General features: G+C 40.7%; 1 protein-coding gene and 1 non-coding gene across 2 annotated transcripts in view; both read left to right on the top strand.

Annotated features, from left to right (window-relative positions):
* Positions 1–20345, top strand: part of TMC2 (transmembrane channel like 2) — a 78545-nt gene that overhangs the window by 17158 nt on the left and 41042 nt on the right. Inside the window, exons 5-10 of the mRNA XM_049780010.1 lie at positions 1619–1709; positions 8548–8629; positions 9340–9446; positions 13420–13518; positions 14937–15079; positions 18427–18574. Of these exons, the coding sequence (XP_049635967.1) occupies positions 1619–1709; positions 8548–8629; positions 9340–9446; positions 13420–13518; positions 14937–15079; positions 18427–18574 (670 nt within the window). The remainder of the gene's footprint in view (positions 1–1618; positions 1710–8547; positions 8630–9339; positions 9447–13419; positions 13519–14936; positions 15080–18426; positions 18575–20345) is intronic.
* On the top strand, positions 19094–19250 carry LOC126019438 (U1 spliceosomal RNA). Its single transcript, XR_007499145.1, has one exon. It is a non-coding gene; the product is annotated as a U1 spliceosomal RNA (small nuclear RNA).

Here is a 20345-nt window from a genome sequence, read left to right on the forward strand (position 1 = left end):
ATTGATGTGTATTTTTGCTGCAACAGAAGTTTGTAAATCATCTTTCCATACTTCTGAAAATCAAGAAATCAAAGCTCAACTTTGGAAACAGGGTGAAAGAGGATGAGTAAGAGGTTTGATAGCTTGAGTTCATGTTTAGAGAACAATGTTAAAGAGTTAAACACCTATGTAGAGCAGAGTTGATTTTTTTCCATTACTAAGGTCAAGGGACTTGGTTTATAGGCATATAGGATTTTAGTGGGTTATCAGGTAATTCAAAATACTCTTTCTGTTTTAAAGTTAATGATTTTTGCTGGCTCTTCAAGCTCATGTTCTCCTTTGAACATGTATCTCACTTGTGTCTATGTCTCTGTACTTATTTGCTTGCTCTTTCAAGTGTTTTTCTCTTTTAAACATGTACTTCCTCTCTTCTCAACACCTAGCCCCCACCTTTTCTAAATAAATTTCAATAAAAAACTATTTCCACAAAAAAGAAGAAAAATATCAATGAGTTTAAGAACATCTCTGTTAGACTGTGTGAAAAGTGTGTTGGCACTATGGACAATGTCTTGGATCGGACGATAACTTGCCTGAAGCCTAGAGTTGGTCTTATGCCAGGAAACTTCAGGGGTAGGATCTCTTTGTATTTAGGCCAAGGTTATTTCTTTCCATACCTCTCATATTTTGGTGGGCCTATGCAAACAACAATTGCCACTCTAACACCATTTTTACTGTGCTCCTTTGACTCTAATCCTTAAAATGCTTAAGGATTAGACTTAAAATTTGAGGTTAAATACACCCACTTAAAATTTGAGGTTAACTAGGGCCGGGCGGTGGCGCTGGAGGTAAGGTGCCTGCCTTGCCTGCGCTAGCCTAGGACGGACCGCGGTTCGATCCCCCGGCGTCCCATATGGTCCCCCAAGAAGCCAGGAGCAACTTCTGAGCGCATAGCCAGGAGTAACCCCTGAGCGTCACAGGGTGTGGCCCAAAAACCAAAAAAAAAAAAAAAAAATTTGAGGTTAACTTAAGCTAATATGCATGTACATGAAAATGTAAAAAATACTATGCCTCTAATGTTTAAGGAGTTACGTAAGTTTTATGGCTTTAGATTGCCTTGTGTGCTATTAAGAAATATTATAATATGCTACAATCTGGGGACTTGAGAGACAAAGTAATTGTACATGGATTCTGTTTTATTTATCTTAACGTTCTTTGGCTGAAAGTTCAAAGTTAAGATATCAGCAAGGGGACTTCTTCTGAGAATTATGTTATGGCTGATTGTCCTTCCACTGTAACTTTACCTTGTCCTCTTTCTTTGCATCTTTTGTTCTCATAATTCAAAATAAAAAAATTAAAAAAAAAGAACATCTCTGTTGTTCTGTGACATTCAAGGTCATATCACCAGGTGAACGACTAAGAAGACCAATATTTTGCCTAAATGTCCCTACCATATGTCAAGCACTATTGGCATTTTGGAAACTTCTGGGAAAAAGACAAAAAGAGATGCTGTTATGGAATTTATCTTCTAACTAGGCATGTAAAAATACTTAAGACTTTGAGCCACGTACACATTCATAACTCACGTTTCGTTTGGTTAGGTGTGAATTGAATTTCTGCCCCCTTTTGTTTCTCTAACCAGGGAAGCTCAAGAATTTGTGGAGAAGTATGAAGGAGCCTTGGGAAGGGGGAAAGGCAAGCGACTCTACGCATACAGGATGCTGATGGCTAAGGTGTGGTATGGAGGCAGCACACCTGAAGGAGGACTCCTTCAGCCTCGGAGTTAGGTGACCATCACAAACATATGCCCAGGCCTTCCTACATGTAAACACTAGCTCTCCCAAATCCTCAGTAGGAGGCCTGACTGGCCATTCTGATTTACCCACAAATGAAAGAAGCCAATCATAGCCTCTCTATTTCCAAATACATATCTTGGCAGTCTTCAATATATTTGAGATTTGTTTCTAGTGAAGAACGTGAAGAACGGAGCTAACAGAAATAAAGATGATACAACTACATATTATTTTCCATACATCAAATTAGGATACATCATTTGATTTGATACAGGTTCAAAAGTGCTAGTGGTATGGATGGGGATTGGGACTATGTCTCTTTTTATATTATTATTATCTCATAACCTGGGCTCTGATTCAGGCTCAGATAATAGTGGATATTTACTTGGAAGTACACTGATGTATCTGTACTTATTTTGTAATTGTTAAAACTACCATTTTTTATTGATGCATTAATTACAATTTCAGTAAGTTGATGTCATATATTTATATAATACTCACCACTTCCTACCATCAAAGTTTCAGTGCCAATGCCAAAAAGATCTCTCTATTCATTCTTCCCACTCCTCTACCTCTTTCCCTCCATTAACCACCAAAAGTTTTGCTAAGTTCAGGAGTTCTGAATATTGGATATTGTTTTTTTTTATTAGGGTTTTCCAGTTTGTGTGTTTTACTTATATTTCACTATTAGTCAAACCATCTAGTAACTGTCATTTCTTTATTTCACTTAGCATAATCATCTCAAGTTCTAACCATGCTATTCCCAAAAGAATGCATCTTTTTTATATTTTTTGGGGGGTCACACCTGGCAATGCTCAGGGGTTACTCCTGGCTCTGCTCAAAAATAGCTCCTGGAAGGCTCAGGGGACCATATGGGATGCTAGGATTCGAACCACCATCCTTCTGCATGCAAGGCAAACGTCTTACCTCCATGCTATCTTTCCAGCCCCAAGAATGCATCTTTTTATATGAGTATATTAAGTTTATATATCACAACTTTGTTATCTGGTTGTCTATTTACAGGCATTTGGGTTGATTCCTTATTTTGGCTATTGTGAATAATGCTAAAATGAGCATAAGAGTACAAATATCGCTGTCTCGTAAAAAAAAAAAAAGAGTACAAATATCCTTTTCAAATAGTGTTTTCATTTTCTAAGGATAAATGCCTAGGAATGGCATTGGTGAATCATATCAAATTTCACATGTGACAATCCATTTTTCCTATATCATTTGTTGAAGAGGTTTTACATTTTCCATTATATGGGTATTTTGTTATAGATGAGATGTCTGTATTTGTAGTCTCTCTTTTATTCCATTTGTCTTTGTGCTTGATAAATAAAAAATATCATTATTATTTACTTGATATGTTTTTTGTTTGGAGGACACACCTGGCAATGCTCAGGGGTTACTCCTGGCTCTGCACTCAGAAATGGCTCCTGGCAGCTCAAGGTGCCTAATGGGATGCCAGAGATTAAACCCGGATCAGCTGTGTGCAAGGCAAATGCCCTACTCACCCTAATCACTCCAGCCCTATTTACTTGATTTTTCTATATAACCTTTTGAGAGCTTTTAGAAGAACTCATAATCTCAAGTGCTGATTTATTCTTATGTCTAATGATGCTAAATTCCTATTTTTGTCTTTGTTTTTTAATAATATTTTGACTGATCTTGCTTATTTCTATATATGTTTTTAAATTACTTGGCCAAATTTCAAGATAGCCTATTGAAGTTTTGATCAGAAACTTTTAATTCTTGATTTAATTTGGGAAACATCTTGTTCATACTATATGCAGGCCTACATCTAAGAAAGCATGCATTTTCCAAGTCTTCTTTTACAGTTTTGGTCAAAGTTTGTCATTTTCTTCATATAGTTCTTTCTCATGTCTTATTTATTTCTATAAAGTTTATATTTTCACTTGTGCATAAGTCATTTATTGACTAAAATCTATTATTTCTGGGATATAAGAAAGTCACAGATGGAGCTGGAGCAATAGCATAGCATGTAGGCCATTTGCCTTACATGCAGCCAGCCCAGGTTTGATCCTTGGTCCTTGGATCCTTGGATCCCATATGGTCACCCAAGCCTGGCAGGAGTAATTTATGAGCATAGATTTAGGAGTAACCCCTGAATGCAAGTAGGTATGACCCAAAAAATGAAAGAAAAGAAAGCCACAGATTTGTGTATTATTTTTTACATCTGTAACCAGAAAGATAATACAACAGGTAAGGTGCTTGCCTTGCATGTGGCTGACCAAAGTTTGATCCTGAGGATCCCATATGGTCCCCTGAGACCACTAGGAGTGATCCCTGAATGCAGTCAGAATAATACCGAGAGCAACACCCAGTGTGGCCCTATCCCACACACACAAAAGAAAAGATTTATATATATATATATATATATATATATATATATATATATATATACATATATATATATCTGGTTCCTTTCTTGTCATGTCTAATTTATTCTTATCATGTTTTAAAAGATCTTTGCTGAATTCTCCTAAATGTGATATAACATTCTTCTCCTAGAGTGTAGGTTAACAATCCTACAATAATTTCAATTGATGGTGATGATTATATCTATTTTTTCATTCTATAATTTTCTTGCAGATGACTCTAGCACAACACATTAAGTTAACAAGAGCTGTTTTCTTGATATAGATTTTCTTTCTTACAGTGAGAAATCATCCTTCTTAGGGCTGGGGACAGAGAGACCGTGGCTGGAGCACATAACTGGCCTTCAGAGGCCTTGAGCTCAGTTCTTGGCACTGCATGGTCTCCCCCAAGCACCACCAAGGTGGTTCTGATGACACCAGCATGCCTGAGCCCAAGCAGCAGCATCTGTGTATCGCCAGAAATGGCTCCAGGAACCCTGAGCACTGCTGAGGAGAGAACCCCCTGCCCAAAATAAAGAGATTATCCTTTCAGTTAAGCATTATAAAATTTTCATTTTACTGGAAGTAAATGTTAGATATCATTAAATCTCTTTCCCTTTTTATTATCAAGATTCCTCTTATATCTGATGTAATATCAGTCATGATGCATTATTTTTAATTCCACAGGCATACTTTTTTTTTCCCAAAGTTTTTTTCTTTTTTTTTTTTTTTGTGGTTTTTGGGTCACACCCGGCAGTGCTCAGGGGTTATTCCTGGCTCCAGGCTCAGAAATTGCTCCTGGCAGGCACGGGGGACCTGGGACGCCGGGATTCGAACCGATGACCTCCTGCATGCAAGGCAAACGCTTTACCTCCATGCTATCTCTCCGGCCCCTTTCCCAAAGTTTTTTTTGTTTTTTTGGTTTTTGGGCCACACCTGGTAACGCTCAGGGGTTACTCCTGGCTATGCGCTCAGAAGTCGCTCCTGGCTTGGGGGACCATATGGAATGCCGGGGGATCAAACCGCGGTCCGTCCTAGGCTAGCACTGGCAAGGCAGATACCTTACCTCTAGCACCACCACGCCGGCCCCTCAAAGTTTTTTTAAATATAATTTTTTTCTAAGACTGATTTGAAGTTCCATATTAATATATATGTAGGCACACTATCTTGGCAGATTTTAATATTAGTACTGCACTTGCTTTTTTTTTTTTCTTTTTTTGGTTTTTTGGTCACACCCAGCAGCGCTCAGGGGATTACTCCTGGCTCTACAGTCAGGAATTACTCTTGGCAGTGTTCAGGGGACCATATGGGATGCCAGGGATCAAACCCAAGTTGGATGCAAGCAAGGAAAAGTCCTACGTGCTATATTATCATTATTGGCCCAAGACTATACTTAGTTTTAACTTGATAAATGACTCAGATGAGCTTTTCCTTAAACTTAAAGTTAAGGTACAAAGAGCATGATTATTCACTTTTTAGGGGAAAGCTTACAACTACAAATCAGGGGCATTTACTTGCACACAACTGACTAAAGTTCAGTCCTCAACACCTGATATTTTCCCCCAAGCCCATCAGTAATGATTCCTCAGTGCACAATCAGGAGTAAGCCCTGATCACTGCTGGTTGTTCCCCACAACCCTCAAAAAAAAAAAAAAAAAAAAAACTTACAGATCAGGATCTGGAGATAATATGGATCAGGTGCTTGCATCCCAGATAATTCTTTGAATTTAGCCAACAGTGATCCCTGAGCACAGACATGAGTAAGCCCTGAGCACCTCAGTGTTGGCACCAAAACAAACAGATCAGGAGCCTTTTTTTTATCATCTACTTTGCTCTTCATACATCTACAGAGGTTTGCCTCAACATTATTTTGTCTGACCACTATTTCAGATCTTTTCCCTGTACGTGGCTGGGGATCACGTTGCAGCCATAAATGACAGCACAGCCCTAGGTTTAGCAACTTCATCCCCTATAGTTCAGAGGGAATTGAGGGCCTTCTCCACCACCTGCCAAGTCAGTGTTCTGATTCTTGGTACAACAAAGGTTAAGAGCTTTAATATAAAACCTCTCCAGACCTTTCCCTGCCTCTGTTCTTCCACTAGGAAGGAACTTTTCAGACTGAGCTATCCACAGACTTCAGGAGACATCCATGGTTGCCAGGCAACCAGCTGGCTAGCTGAGTCTCCTAGGGCCTCACTTGGCAACAGTCATTACCCCTATTGACCCTCAGTTTTGCAAGCCTATATTTTGTACTGATTTTATCAACATCCCTACCAGATATCCATCTCTCGGGAAGGACTCACATTAATAGTCTCTCACATTATGAGACTGAAATATAAAACTAGATGGATTATTAATTAATTAATTCACAAGGAGAAACAACTGTTGTAAGAATTGGAAACTCTGAAGTTCACATCAGCAATGCCTTCAATATTTTTGTAGAAAATTACTTATTTGCTTTTGTTGTTGTTGTTGTTGTTGTTGTTTTTTGGCTGCACCCTTTTGATGCTCAGGGGTTACTCCTGGCTAAGTGCTCAGAAATTGCCTCTGGCTTGGGGGGACAATATGGGACGCCGGGGGATCAAACCGCAGTCCTTCCTTGGCTAGCGCTTGCAAGGCAGACGCCTTACCTCTAGCGCCACCTCACCCAGAAAATTATTTTTGGAAAGTGAAAGCAAAATGGCAGATCCTATCTGTTTCTTTGAAATGAAAAAATGCCATAGAAACCAAAATGATCACAGACTAGATGGTGGACAAATATTTTTCCTTATTGACAGATTTACCTGAGACACCAAATAAACCAAGTGTAGTTTTTTCTTTATTGGGGAGGGGCCTCCTAAGCATTGCTCAGAGGGCCTAGGGCCACTTACCAGTGATCCTCAGTCAAATGGACCAGTTAGTGTTAGGCCCCCCAAGGATGTGGTGATGATCAGGTCTACAGTGCCAAATATTTCCCAGCCACCCTACAGGAGCAGACTTGGGTGGAGATGCTTCTGAGACTCAGGCTGCACCCCAAGATGCTTAGAGTACCATGAGGTACTAGTGCACTAACTAGGATTGGTCTCGTGCAAGGCATGCACCTTCACCCATACACTATCTCTCTTTATCATTAAAAACTCATTTTTGAATACAAAACCAGAACTAGGGAAAGTAGTTGAAGTAAATGATCTGATGTTCTAATGTCCATTCTTTGCTGCTCCTGCATCCCCCACCCCCTCATGGCTTAGGGATATCTTTGCCTATTATCAACCAGGCTATGCTTATGGTTTCTTCCTCTGCACATCCATGGTTATCACCCTCTTCTGCCAGGTAGTTTTCTTTCTTAAACAGTGATGCCTAATCAGAATATGGTCAGTGTCTTCCCATCCAGAAACCTGCTCAATTATTTTGTTTGTTTGTTTGTTTGTTTTTGGCCTACACTGGCAGCACTCAGGGGTTACTCCTGACTCTGCACTCAGAAATCAATCCTGGCAGGCTTGGGGCACCATATGGGATGCCAGGGATTAAATCTGGGTCGACCATGGAGAGGCAAATACCCTCTCTGCTGTGCTATTGCTCTGTTTTGACTCCCTGCTCAATTCTTTTTCTCTTTGATCCCTCTATAAATTTGCAAGGAAAGTTTTTTTTCTTCATGAACAAATTCTTAGGAGAAGAGTAACTGACTTTAAACTCTTCTCCATAAACTTCTTTGCATCTTTTCTATTAGTAATTTTAACTTCAAAGGGATTTCTTTCTAGGAGATGAGACTTTTGGAGAGTTAACATCTTTTCATCCACCCACCAGGCCAGCAGCTTTTTCAAGTTTCTGAATGGTATCAACTCTGAGAGCTGGAGCTAGAAATAAACTAGAGAAATTCCTTCCAAAGTTCTTTCTAAAAACAGAAAGCTGTTATTTCAACAGGAAAAGTCTTGGAAATCTTGGGCTGAGCTGTGTTTATCATTTCTACCAGTCTTAAAATTTAGCACCAACATGTGATAAATTTAGATGCTTAGTTTTCTGTCATATTTTTCAGTAATAGTTATGAGAATTTTTACCCCCTTAAATTTTTGTCTTAAGATAAAGGAAATTGTTTTAGAGGTGCCCAGCACAACTTTAGATCCCAAGCCAGAAATAATATATAGAATTTCTAAGTTCTTATATAAACTGTCCAAATCTGAAATTTTAGGAACATCATAGATAAATGCAAGGTATTGTATTACCCTGACTTTTCTCTCACTCCACACCTGACAGTGGAAAGTGAAGATTTGAATATCTATCTCTGGCAATCCACATTCACAGATTCTAAGATGGCAGCCTCTCCCACCCACCTAACAACCTCATGTTGATACATCAGCAGGCCTCATATCTGCCAGGCCTCAGACAACATGTTGACATACTGAGGGTTGCCTGTTTAATTTCAGAAATGGATCAAGTTTAAAAGAGATTTTGATAACTTCAAGACTCAATGTATTCCTTGGGAAATGAAGATTAAGGATATTGAAAGTGAGTAATTTGGTGTCACTATCTTTATTTGCTTTTCTGGAAAGCTGTCCAATGGTTTATGTTGTGTCCTTGGCCAACTGATCCCAAACATTTGTTGCATTAGAAAAGAAATTGTAGGGGCCAGTGAGATAGCACTTGCCTTGCATGCAGCCAACCCAGGATGGACAGTGGTTTAAGTCCCGGCATCCCATATGATCCCCAAACCTGCCAGGAGCAACTTCTGAGCACAGAGCCAGGAGTAACCCCTGAGTAGCACCGAGCATGACCCAAAAACTAAAAAAAAAAATGTAGGACTATTTGTGTGACTATTGAGACCAAAACTTAAATGTACTTCACCTTTTGATTACCCAAGTCATCTTGGGTAGGTAGCTAACACCATATAACCTTGCAATATTTTTAAATAAATTAAAATGGATACCAAGATGTCTGTTTCAGACTGATGTAAAAATTAAATTTGGGCTAAGGAGACAGTACAATGGGTAAGACACTTACTTGCCTTGCATGCAGCAGACTTTGTTCAATTCCTGAATCACTTAGATCCCTCGGCCCTATTAGGAGCAACTCCTAAACATAGAATATGGAGTATCCTCCAAACACTGCTGAGTATGTCCCAAAAATCGAAAAAGAAAAAACAAATGACTCCATCACACACATCTAACTAATGTGCTTCTTCTGCTACACCTAAATCCCATCATCTATTCTCTGTCTAGGTCACTTTGGTTCTTCAGTAGCATCATATTTCATCTTTCTCCGATGGATGTATGGAGTTAACCTTGTTCTTTTTGGTTTAATATTTGGTCTAGTAATAATCCCAGAGGTAAGAAAAGAAACTTTTATATTTCGTACAGTGTTGACACTTTTTGGTCACTATTTTTCTTATCCTAAGCAAATACTCTGAGAATTAGTCATTTAAAAATTCTATACTTACACCAATTAATCATATATTTCACTTGCCAAAAATGAAACCAAATACTTGTATTCCTTTTTCTGAAACCTTTGCCTATTTTATAATAGGGGCCTCTCCTAGTGATGCTCAGGGGCCTCTAGAATTGCATCTGACTATCCTCAAGGTAACCCTGAGGTGTTGGGATTGAACTTAGGGTCCCCACATGCTAAGTATGCCCTCTACCATTTGAACCACGTCTCAGCTCAGTTCTTCTGAGTTGGGATATGAGCCCTACTTTTATTTGACCTTTCATTAATTTTTAGATCACTGGAGAATTAATATCTCAGTGAGTTTTTATTTTAAACACCTCCCAAAAGAGAAAGTACTCATTTTATCATAACCTATTACAAATAGTAACTTGGCATTGAACAATAGTTCTGCTCAGGCTTCTTTCAAATATACTGAGGCCAAAGTGATAGCACAGTGGTAGTTTTGTTTGCTGACTCAGGACAGACCCAAATTTGAGCCCCAGCATCTTATATAGTCCCCCGAGGCTGTCAGGAGCAATTTCTGAACACAGAGCCAGGAGTAACTCTTGAGCTCTGCCAGGTTGTGGCCCAAAAACCAAAAAAAAAAATTATTTTAAAAATAATCTTATTATTAGGAATATAGGTATATCCTTACCCTTCAATGACTAATTGAGAGTTAAAAAAGATAAAAGACTTGTAAAGATGTACACTCAATTTGCAATGACTGAAACCCTGGGTTTCCAGTGTTGGCCTGAGAGCTTTTGCAAGGGCACCTGAGAGCATGAGGCAAGAGTATGGTAATTCCAAAAAAAAAAAAAAAAAAAAAAAAAAAAAGTATGGTAATTGCTACAGCAAAAATCTGCCCCAATACCCTCCCCCAAAACAAAGAAAGAAAGTGCTTTATGCAGGCCCTGGGCACACAGTAGATCTACTTCAACAGCTTTCAATAACGATATGTCCACATTTAGCATTTTCTTCCTTTTACATTTAATTGGTTCTAGGATAGCTCGATGAATCCTATTTTATTTCAAATGGTTCCATGAGCATAATGGAGTCAATTCTATCTGGAGTCACATCCTTGGGAAACTTTTCTGCCCATCCATTTTCAGGAAATTGAAAGACTTTCACAGAATGTGAATTAAATGAGATTCGTTGAAGAGTCTGATGGAGTGTTATAATAGCACTTGGTAGCAAAGGAGTGCTACATTTGTTATTAAACCGCTGAATTATTTTCCACGTTAACTATGAAGTGTTCTTATAAAGGAGTTATTTGAATTGGGCAAATGGCTCAAAGGACTGAAGTGCATGTTTTATATGCAGAAACTTTCAGTTCCTCTGAGCACTAACGAATATATCCCCACCCCAGAAAAGGATGTTTATACATTAACTGGTTTTTACACTCCTTAAAAAGCATACCTGAAAAATCAAACGTTATGAGTCCTCTTTGATATATGTATATATATATATGTATGTGTATATATTTAATCCATGATCACTCTTGGGACCCCGAAAGGCTGATCTTTAAAATATGGCCCTTGTATATTGGCTCTTGTACCAAGCCAGGCTTTTTCCAAGGGCCAGATGCCTGAATTATCCAAGCAAGATCTTGACTTGTTTGTCAAGTAACTGGAAAAGTCCTATGGGAGAAAAGTGGGGGAAAGGTAGGGAAGGGAATGTTGTGTAGACAAAGGAGTCCTGGATGAGGATGAAAGATCACAAGGAAAGAAAGGAAGAGCTAAAGACTTACCCTGTTGCAATAGCTCTATTACCAATGGAATGAATTAAAGAGATCAAATGAATGACCAAGACTTGATGAGAGGTTGACTAGCAGTCACCGAGGATATTGAGTAAACCAAGATGCCTTTTTAATGAATATGGTGGTAAATTTGCCACACAACAGATACATGATTCAAATTGATTTAAAATAAAGTTGAGAAAGGACCATGTGAACCAAAGAACTTCAGGACCCGGGAATTTTCAGCATAAAGCAGACAAGCAGCTATTCCTGTGGCAAAAGGATGTCATAAAGTGAACCTCAGTGAGATAGAAGTGTCTGAATATTAGAAGTACTAAAATGATAGACATGTGGGGCCCGGAGAGATAGCACAGAGGCGTTTGCCTTGCAAGCAGCCAATCCAGGACCAAAGGTGGTTGGTTCAAATCCCTGTGTCCCATATGGTCCCCCGTGCCTGCCAGGAGCTGCTTCTGAGCAGACAGCCAGGAGTAACCCCTGAGCACCGCCGGGTGTGACCCAAAAACCAAAAAAACAAAAAACAAAAATGATAGACATGTTTAAATTTTCCCTCATTTACACCTTTCTTTGCCACAAACTCTGGTACCACATGAATAAGATCAATAGTACCAACTGTTCTAATAAGCCTTGCTGGGTTTTATTGACAATAACTAGTCTGCATTGATCAGGACACCTGCCTGATCACTTTGAAGCCCCCAGCAGATAATGTAGGAGATGAAGACCTGGCCTCATGTACTTCAATCTCACACTGGCTACAAATTTTAAAACACTGAGAAAATGTTTTGTTTTGGTTTGGTTTGGTTTGGTTTTTGGGCCACACCAGGTGACACTCGGGTTACTCCTGGCAATATAATCAGAAATTGTTCCTGGCTTGAGGGACCATTTGGATGCCAAGGGATCGAACCACAGTCTGTCCTAGGCTAGTGTGTGCAAGGCAGATGCCTTACACCCTGCGCCACTGCTCTGGCCCTTGTTTTGTTGTAATACAAGATCCTAGACCATTAAATCAACTGAATGTGAAAATCTGAGGGTGTGGTCCTAGCATCCTTGTTTTACATTAATCTTTTGTTTTCCTTTTATTTTTATGCTGGGAATCAAACCCAGCAGGGCCTTACACATACAAGACAGATGCTTACCACTGAGCTGTATCTCTAACCCAGCAACCTTACCTTCAAAGCTCTAATTTTAAGAGAACCACAAATGTTCTCCATCTTTTTTTTTTTCTGGGCCACGCCCATTTGATGCTCAGGGGTTATTCCTGGCTACGCGCTCAGAAATTGCCCCTGGCTTGGGGGGACCATATGGGATGCCAGGAGATCGAACCGTGGTCCTTTCCTTGGCTAGCACTTACAAGGCAGACACCTTACCTCTAGAGCCACCTCGCCGGCCCCCTTTTTTTTTTTTTTTTTTTTTGGTTTTTGGTTTTTGGGTCACACCCGGCAGCACTCAGGGGTTACTTCTGGCTCTATGCTCAGAAATTGCTCCTGGCAGGCTCAGGAAACCGTATGGGATGCTGGGATTCGAACCACCGTCCTTCTGCATGCAAGGCAAATGCCTTACCTCCATGCTATCTCTTCAGCCCTGTTATCCATCTTTTAGTATATTTCCTCCTTTTGAATATATAAGATATTCCTAGGACTTGTTTTTTGTTTGTTTGTTTGTTTGTTTTTTTGAGAAGTAATTGGGGACCCACATTCAGTGGTATTTGTGGCTACTCCTGATTCTGTGTTCAGAAAGCTATTCCCATGATGCACAGGGGTCCATGCAGTGCAGGACAAGCATCTTAGCCACTATCCTATTTCTATGACCCTATGACTTGTTTTTTATTTTATTTTATTGAAACCATTGTGATCTACAAAGTCCTTCATAGTTGAATTTCAGATATACTGTGAATCAGGGCTATTCCCACCACCAGTGCTTACCTCCCTCCACCAATGTTTTCAGTGTGCATCCTATACCCCCACACCTTGCTCCCTAACCTGACATTGTAAGAATCCCATTTTAAGTTGAGATTGTTAAAGTTTGGGTCTTTGATTCCTCCTCTGGGAGGGATTGAATGAATATGAATGAATGTTTCCATTTTCTTGCCATATAAACTTTATTTGTTGGGTCCCCACCCAAGGTACTGATGGGCGTGCCCTATGGAAGTATCCCTAGGAAGACAGTACCTCGGGCTGAGGAAGAAAAGGCCATGGATTTTTCTGTCCTTTGGGATTTTGAGGTACAGCTGCCGACATATGAGTGCACTTTCAATCTTTGGTTGCAAAACAGAGAGAATGTGGCTCACTAGTGAATCTTTCCTTCAATTAGTGAAACCAGAACTCTGATCAACCAGAATCCCTACGTTCTGCAGTGAGCTAGACAAACTTTCCTTTCAGCCATTCTCCCTGGACCTCCCTGTTGCTTCTCCACAGCCTCATACATGACAGATGTGAGTCTTCTGAGACCACAGCTCCTTCATCCTGCCACCTTTGACTGAATGTATCCTGCTGTTACCACAAAATGGGCTAACCCCTGAGTGTGGGCCCTCGAGTTTTATATGCAGAATTAGCACTCAAAACTCCCTAGTGCTTATGATATCAAAGTTTCTTTATTGTTCAGCCTAATTTCTAGGTCCCTCCCTGATGTCCAGAACTATCTTTACTTTTTGTTACAACATTATTCATGGATCTTTCTAGTGTGTGATATCCGTTGTCCTGCTCCAAGATTTGCTATTACCTCCTGGTTAGGGCCTGCTGTTCTGAAGTCGATTACTGAAGCTCTGTAGCTGTCCTCAAAGCCTGTAGCCCTTCTTCTATGTTTGCTCCCTTGGCTTTCTGCTGTTCTCAGGTCTCCTAACTGAGAACTCCTGCTTTCCTGCCCAGGAAGCCAAGGGGAAGTGTCCTCTTCTTTGCCTCTTAGCCATCTCCATCAAATTGCTATCTCTCATGTTATTTTTTGGGGGAAGGCACCCCACACCTGGTGGTGCTCAGGGTTTACTTCTGACTCTATGCTCAGGGATCATTCCTGGTAGACTGGAGGGACAATATGGGGGACAGGAAACCAAACTCAAGTTAGTCAAGGCTTTACCCATTGTCATTAAAATGACCAATTAAATAAACATGTTGCCTGGAGATCGTCTCTTGATCCTCCATCTCCCCCTAATGCTCCCTGCTCCTCAAACTCAGTGTCAATCTAACAAAACTCATAGCTATTCCTTGTTTCTTTATTGCTAAGGCAGTTCATCAAAACCATTCAAGCCTAAAATCTGAATGTCATTGCCCTTTCTCCCTCTTCCTACACCATCTTCACTTTGCACAGAAGCTGGAATTATAAACCACGCACACACATTCACACACATACACACACACACACACACACACACATCATCATCATCATCATCATCATCATCATCATCCCAAATGATAGCAACACTTTCTTCTCCATTTGTATCTCTATGTATAATGGAGAATTTAAAAATGGAGAAAGAGCGAGGCAGAGAGAAAGAGAGAAAGATGGATAAATTTCAGAGCACTGAGGAAATGAAAAGAGCACCCGAAGCTCTTGCTTTCTCCCCACTGACCCCTGTGAATTGATGCTAGAGCAGAAACTGCTGGCACAAAGCAGGCAAACACTGTGTCTGGCTTTTCTATTCCTCAGGGTTACATCAAGTATTCTGCTCTCTTCTACGGCTACTACAACAACCAGAGGACCATCGGGTGGCTGAGATACAGGCTTCCCATGGCTTACTTTATGGTGGGGGTCAGCGTGTTTGGCTACAGCCTGATGATCGTCATTCGCTCGTGAGTCTGCCCAGTTCACTTTTAGGCCTTTCATTTTCTCCCCACAACTTCCTGGTGATTCCTGCCCCATCTTGTGGGAATTTAGAGAGAAAACTGGAAAAAAAAAAAAAGCCCACGTGACTTCTGACAGTATAAAAGTCATATGTTAGAAGCTGTGAACTGTGGGTCAGACTCTGTTCGTTATTCTGAACAGGGAAAAGTGTTTCTCAGATGAACTAAAAACTAAATGAAGCCAACAGAGCTCCTAAGCATCCCTAGAGTCAATCAGTAAAACAGAATAAGAAAGACCCAGACCCCACCCTGCCCCAACCACCACATCTCTGAGCACTTGGAACTCTTTATTTTGTTTTGTTTTGTTTTCTTTCTTTTTTTTTCTTTATTTTATTGTATTGCACTTGGAACTCTTATTCCCATGCAGCTGAGCTCCAGAGAACACAGAGTAATAGAGGACAAAATGGTAGGTAATATGGCAGTTCCAAGTAATTGCAACCTAAATTGGTTAAGAAAGGACATCAAAACCATACCCACATCCCACAACTGCTGCCATGTAAACTCATAAACCTAGCTTCACAGCTAATTTAAAAAAAAATACAAGCCAAAATGCTAAAATACTTGGGTATACCAATCTTCAGACTGAAAATTCTGGGGCCCACAGGAGAAGAGCAGGCCTAATCCCTACCCAGACCAACTACACTGCTTCACAACTGATCTCTACAGAGAAGCCAAAATGACACCAATTTCAAGGGTTCCAGTATTTGGCCTTAAAGCTCTGGGGCCTTTGCGAAGTGGGTGGGTAGCCTCTCCTATGCCCCTTCCCCACACTCCCAGAGGCACCAGTAGCCACATGCACATCCCACAGCTGTGGAAACTCTTCAGCCCAATTCTACAGATCCTGGAGCACCCAGCTGTACAATACCCCCAAATTCCACAGTACTGACAGCACAGTAGCAGCACACTAGATTACATAGGAAAGTAGCATGGAAGCTAACTAATTTCAATAAGAAAAATAATAATACAGAAGGCTCAAAAAAGCAACAACTTAGAAAACTGCATGCAATTACTTTAATAACCCCACTGTGAAATACAACAATTTTTACACATTTTCTTTTGCTGAAGTATTTTTTGATTAATTTCATTAGCCACTTAGTTGTTATAAGCAATATGGAATAAATTGTTTTGTGCTGCTGGGGTGGTGGGTGGGAAACTGGGACAATGGGAGGAGGGTCACACTGGTAGTAGAATTGGTGTTGGAACTTTGAATATCTGAGGTAATTGTATAAATTATTGTATAATTATATAAATAATTGTATAAACAACATTGTAAACCACAGTGTTTAAAATAAAACATAAAAAGTAAAAACAGGGGCCGGGAAGGTGGCACTAGAGGTAAGGTGTCTGCCTTGCAAGCGCTAGCGATCTCCCGGCGTCCCATATGGTCCCCCCAAGCCAGGGGCATTTCTGATTGCATAGCCAGGAGTAACTCCTGAGCGTCAAATGGGTGTGGCCCAAAAACCAAAAAAAATAAAATAAAATAAAATAAATAAAAACAAAAATATCACAAAAATAAAAAGGAAAGAAAGGACATAAATGTTACCTGGTATTAGTACCAACAGTCTTGGGACTTATTTTATATCGGAGAGTACTGCCAGATACTCCAACAGGCTGGGTGCATGATCTACATGCAGGAGAACCAGGTCAGACTGAACACAACCAGTAGTGACCTCCAAACTCCAAACCAGGCTTTTCCCTGAGCATCACCAAGTAGAGAGGAAAGAAAGAAAAGAAAGAAAAGAAAGAAAGAAAGAAAGAAAGAAAGAAAGAAAGAAAGAAAGAAAGAAAGAAAGAAAGAAAGAAAGAAAGAAAGAAAGAAAGAAAGAAAGAAAGAAAGAAAGAAAGAAAGAAAGAAAGAAAAAAGAAAGAAAGAAAGAAAGAAGAAAAAAAAAAAAAGAAAGAAAGAAAGAAGGAAAGAAGAAAGAAAGAAGGAAAGAAAGAAGGAAGAAAGGAAAGAAAGAAGAAAGAAAAGAAAGAAAGAAAAGAAAAGAAAGAAAGAAAGAAAGAAAGAGAGAGAAAGAAAGAAAGAAAGAAAGAAAGAAAGAAAGAAAGAAAGAAAGAAAGAAGAAAGAAAAAAAGAAAGAAAGAAGAAAGAAAGAAAGAAAGAAAGAAAGAAAGAAAGAAAGAAAGAAAGAAAAGAAAGAAAGAAAGAAACAAAGAAAGAAAGAAAAAAGAAAGAAAGAAAGAAAGAAAGAAAAAGAAAGAAAGAAAGTAAGAAGAAAGAAAAAAAGAAAGAAATAAAGAAATAAAAAAAGAAAGAAAAAAAAAAAGAAAAAAAAAAAAGAAAGAAAGAAAAAGAAAGAATAAAGAAAGAAAGAAAGAAAGAAAGAAAGAAAGAAAGAAAGAAAAGAAAGAAGAAAGAAAGAAAGAAAGAAAGAAAGAAAAGAAAGAAAAGAAAGAAAGAAAGAAAGAAAGAAAGAAAGAGAAAGAAAGAAGATAAAGGAAGGAAGGAGATAAAGGAAGGAAGGAAGGAGAGAGGGAGAGGGAAGGAAGGAGGAAGGGAGGGAGGGAAGGAAGGAAGGAAGGAAGAAAGGAGGGAAGGGGAAGGAGAGAAGGAAGGAAGGAAGGAAGGAGGGAAGGGGAAGGAGAGAAGGAAGGAAGGAAGGAAGGAAGGAAGGAAGGAAGGAAGGAAGGAAGGAAGGAAGGAAGGAAGGAAAGAAGAAGGAAGAAGAGGGGAGAAGGGAGGGAAGGGGAAGGAGAGAAGGAAGGAGGGGAAGGAAGAAGGGAAGGAAGAAGGAGGGGAGAGAAGAAGGAAGAAAGGAAGATGGGGCCGGAGAGATAGCACAGCAGCGCTTGCCTTGCAAGCAGCCAATTCAGGACTTAAGGTGGTTGGTTCGAATTCTGGCGTCCCATATGGTCCCCCCCGTGCCTGCCAGGAGCTATTTCTGAGTAGATAGCCAGGAGTAACCCCTGAGCACCTCCGGGTGTGGCCCCCCCCCAAAAAAAAAAGAAAAGAAGGAAATAAGGAAGGAAGGAGGGAGGAAGGGAGGGAGGGAGGAAGGGAGGGAGGGAGGAAGGAAGGAAGGAAGGAAGGAAGGAAGGAAGGAAGGAAGGAAGGAAGGAAGGAAGGAAGGAAGGAAGGAAGGAAGGAAGGAAGGAAGGAAGGAAGGAAGGAAGGAAGGAAGGAAGGAAAGTGGGAGGGAAGTGGGAGGGAAGAAGGGAAGAGGGAGGGAAGAAGGGAAGGAAGGAGAAAAGAAGGGAGGGAGGGAAGGGCCCACTTAGAGCAAAGTGGCCTGGGTAACCCTCCGTTGGGAGAAACCAGGCAGACATAAGTAACAGGAACATGTGCCTTGCAGAATGGCCAGTAATACCCAGGGCACCACGAGTGAGGGAGAGAATGACAATTTCACCTTCAGCTTCAAGATGTTCACAAGCTGGGACTACTTGATTGGGAACTCCGAGACAGCAGACAACAAATATGCCTCCATCACCACCAGCTTCAAGGTATCCACCCCAGGGCAGGCCCCACTTCCCCAGAAACTGGAAGTTCTCTGGTCATTGAGAAACTACGGCAAGTAAATAAGGGGTGAAAATCTCACAATTGGAGAGCAGGAAATAAGGTGCCCAAATGATTGGTCAAGAAAGTTTTCTTGGGCCCAGAGAAATAGCACAGCGGCGTTTGCCTTGCAAGCAACCCATCCAGGACCTAAGGTGGTTGGTTCGAATCCCGACGTCCCATATGGTCCCCCCGTGCCTGCCAGAAGCTATTTCTGAGCAGACAGCCAGGAGTAACCCCTGAGCACCCCCGGTGTGGCCCAAAAAACAAACAAAAAAAAAAGTTTTCTTGGGGCCGGAGAGATAGCATGGATGTAAGGCCTTTCATGCAGGAGTCGGTGGTTCAAATCCCGGCATCCCAGATGGTCCCCTGAGCCTGCCAGGAGCGATTTCTGAGCATAGAGCCAGGAGGAACCCCGAATGCTACCGAGTGTGATCCAAAAACCAAAAAAAAAAGAAAGTTTTCTTATAATTACCTGGCAGGGGAGATACCATGATCACGAAGGTGGTTTCCCCAGGGCGAGGCTCACCCATTGCACTCCGGGTGTGCTGCAATTTCCCCAAATGTGGGAAAATCGACTGCATAATTTGTGGAAGTGGGGGACTGCATTCATGCTCTCCCCTGGGAAAAAAAAAAGAAAGCTTTCTTGGAAATATGAACCCAGAAGATTTAAATTATATTTAGATGGAAACTGCTTTGCTTATTTTGGTAACACATGGTCACACTTCAAGGCTTACTGTTGACTCGTGGTCAGCATTCTTGGCAATTTTTGGAAATCCATATGCAGTGATAGGGACTGAACCTGGGTCACAATTTCTATTTCTATTGTCCCTTAAATTAAAGCTTAACAATGTTGAATCTTGCAGTTCAAGCACTGGCAAAGTTCGCCTATAAACAGTTAGAGAGCAAATATATTTTTTACTTTGTAGTCCATATGGTCTCTCTCACAGCTACGCAACTATGGCAGTGTAGCACGAAGACAACCATAGACAATGTGTAAAAGTAAGCAGACATGACTTAGCTTCAGTAAAATCTTATTTTAAAAAGGGGCAGCAGGCTGGATCTGAACCCCGCATCACAGTTTGCTGACTCCTAATTCATGTGAATGGTGTTTAGGATTTCTTCACTTTTTTTTTTTTTTTTGGTTTTTGGTTTTTGGTTTTTGGGCCACACCCAGCGGTGCTCAGGGGTTACTCCTGGCTGTCTGCTCAGAAATAGCTCCTGGCAGGCACGGGGGACCATATGGGTCACGGGATTCGAACCAACCACCTTTGGTCCTGGATCGGCTGCTTGCAAGGCAAACGCCGCTGTGCTATCTCTCCGGGCCCTTCTTCACTTCTTTAAGCACAGTTTGGAAACATTTGACACAGAAGTATTGTACCTTTTTTAAGGTACAATAGAAAAGTTTCTCTCTTTTTTTGGTTTTGTTTTGTTTTGTTTTGTTTTGGGCCACATCCGGTGATGCTCAAAGGTTACTCCTGGAAAAGTGCTCAGAAATCGCTTCTGGCTTGGGAGACCATATGGGTTGCCGGGGGATCGAACCGCAGTCTGTCCTAGGCTAGCACTGGCAAGGCAGACAAAGCCTTGTCCGGACCAAGTTTCTCCTTTTTGCTGCTATTAACTTTGTATCCAGCATAAGAAAATGGCAGATCCTGATGGAAGATACTAAAGTACCTGAAGAAAATTACTCCAGTCAATGGAATAATTGTTCAGTTCGGG

Source organism: Suncus etruscus, chromosome 9, assembly GCF_024139225.1.
Source record: "Suncus etruscus isolate mSunEtr1 chromosome 9, mSunEtr1.pri.cur, whole genome shotgun sequence".
NCBI lineage: Eukaryota > Metazoa > Chordata > Mammalia > Eulipotyphla > Soricidae > Suncus > Suncus etruscus.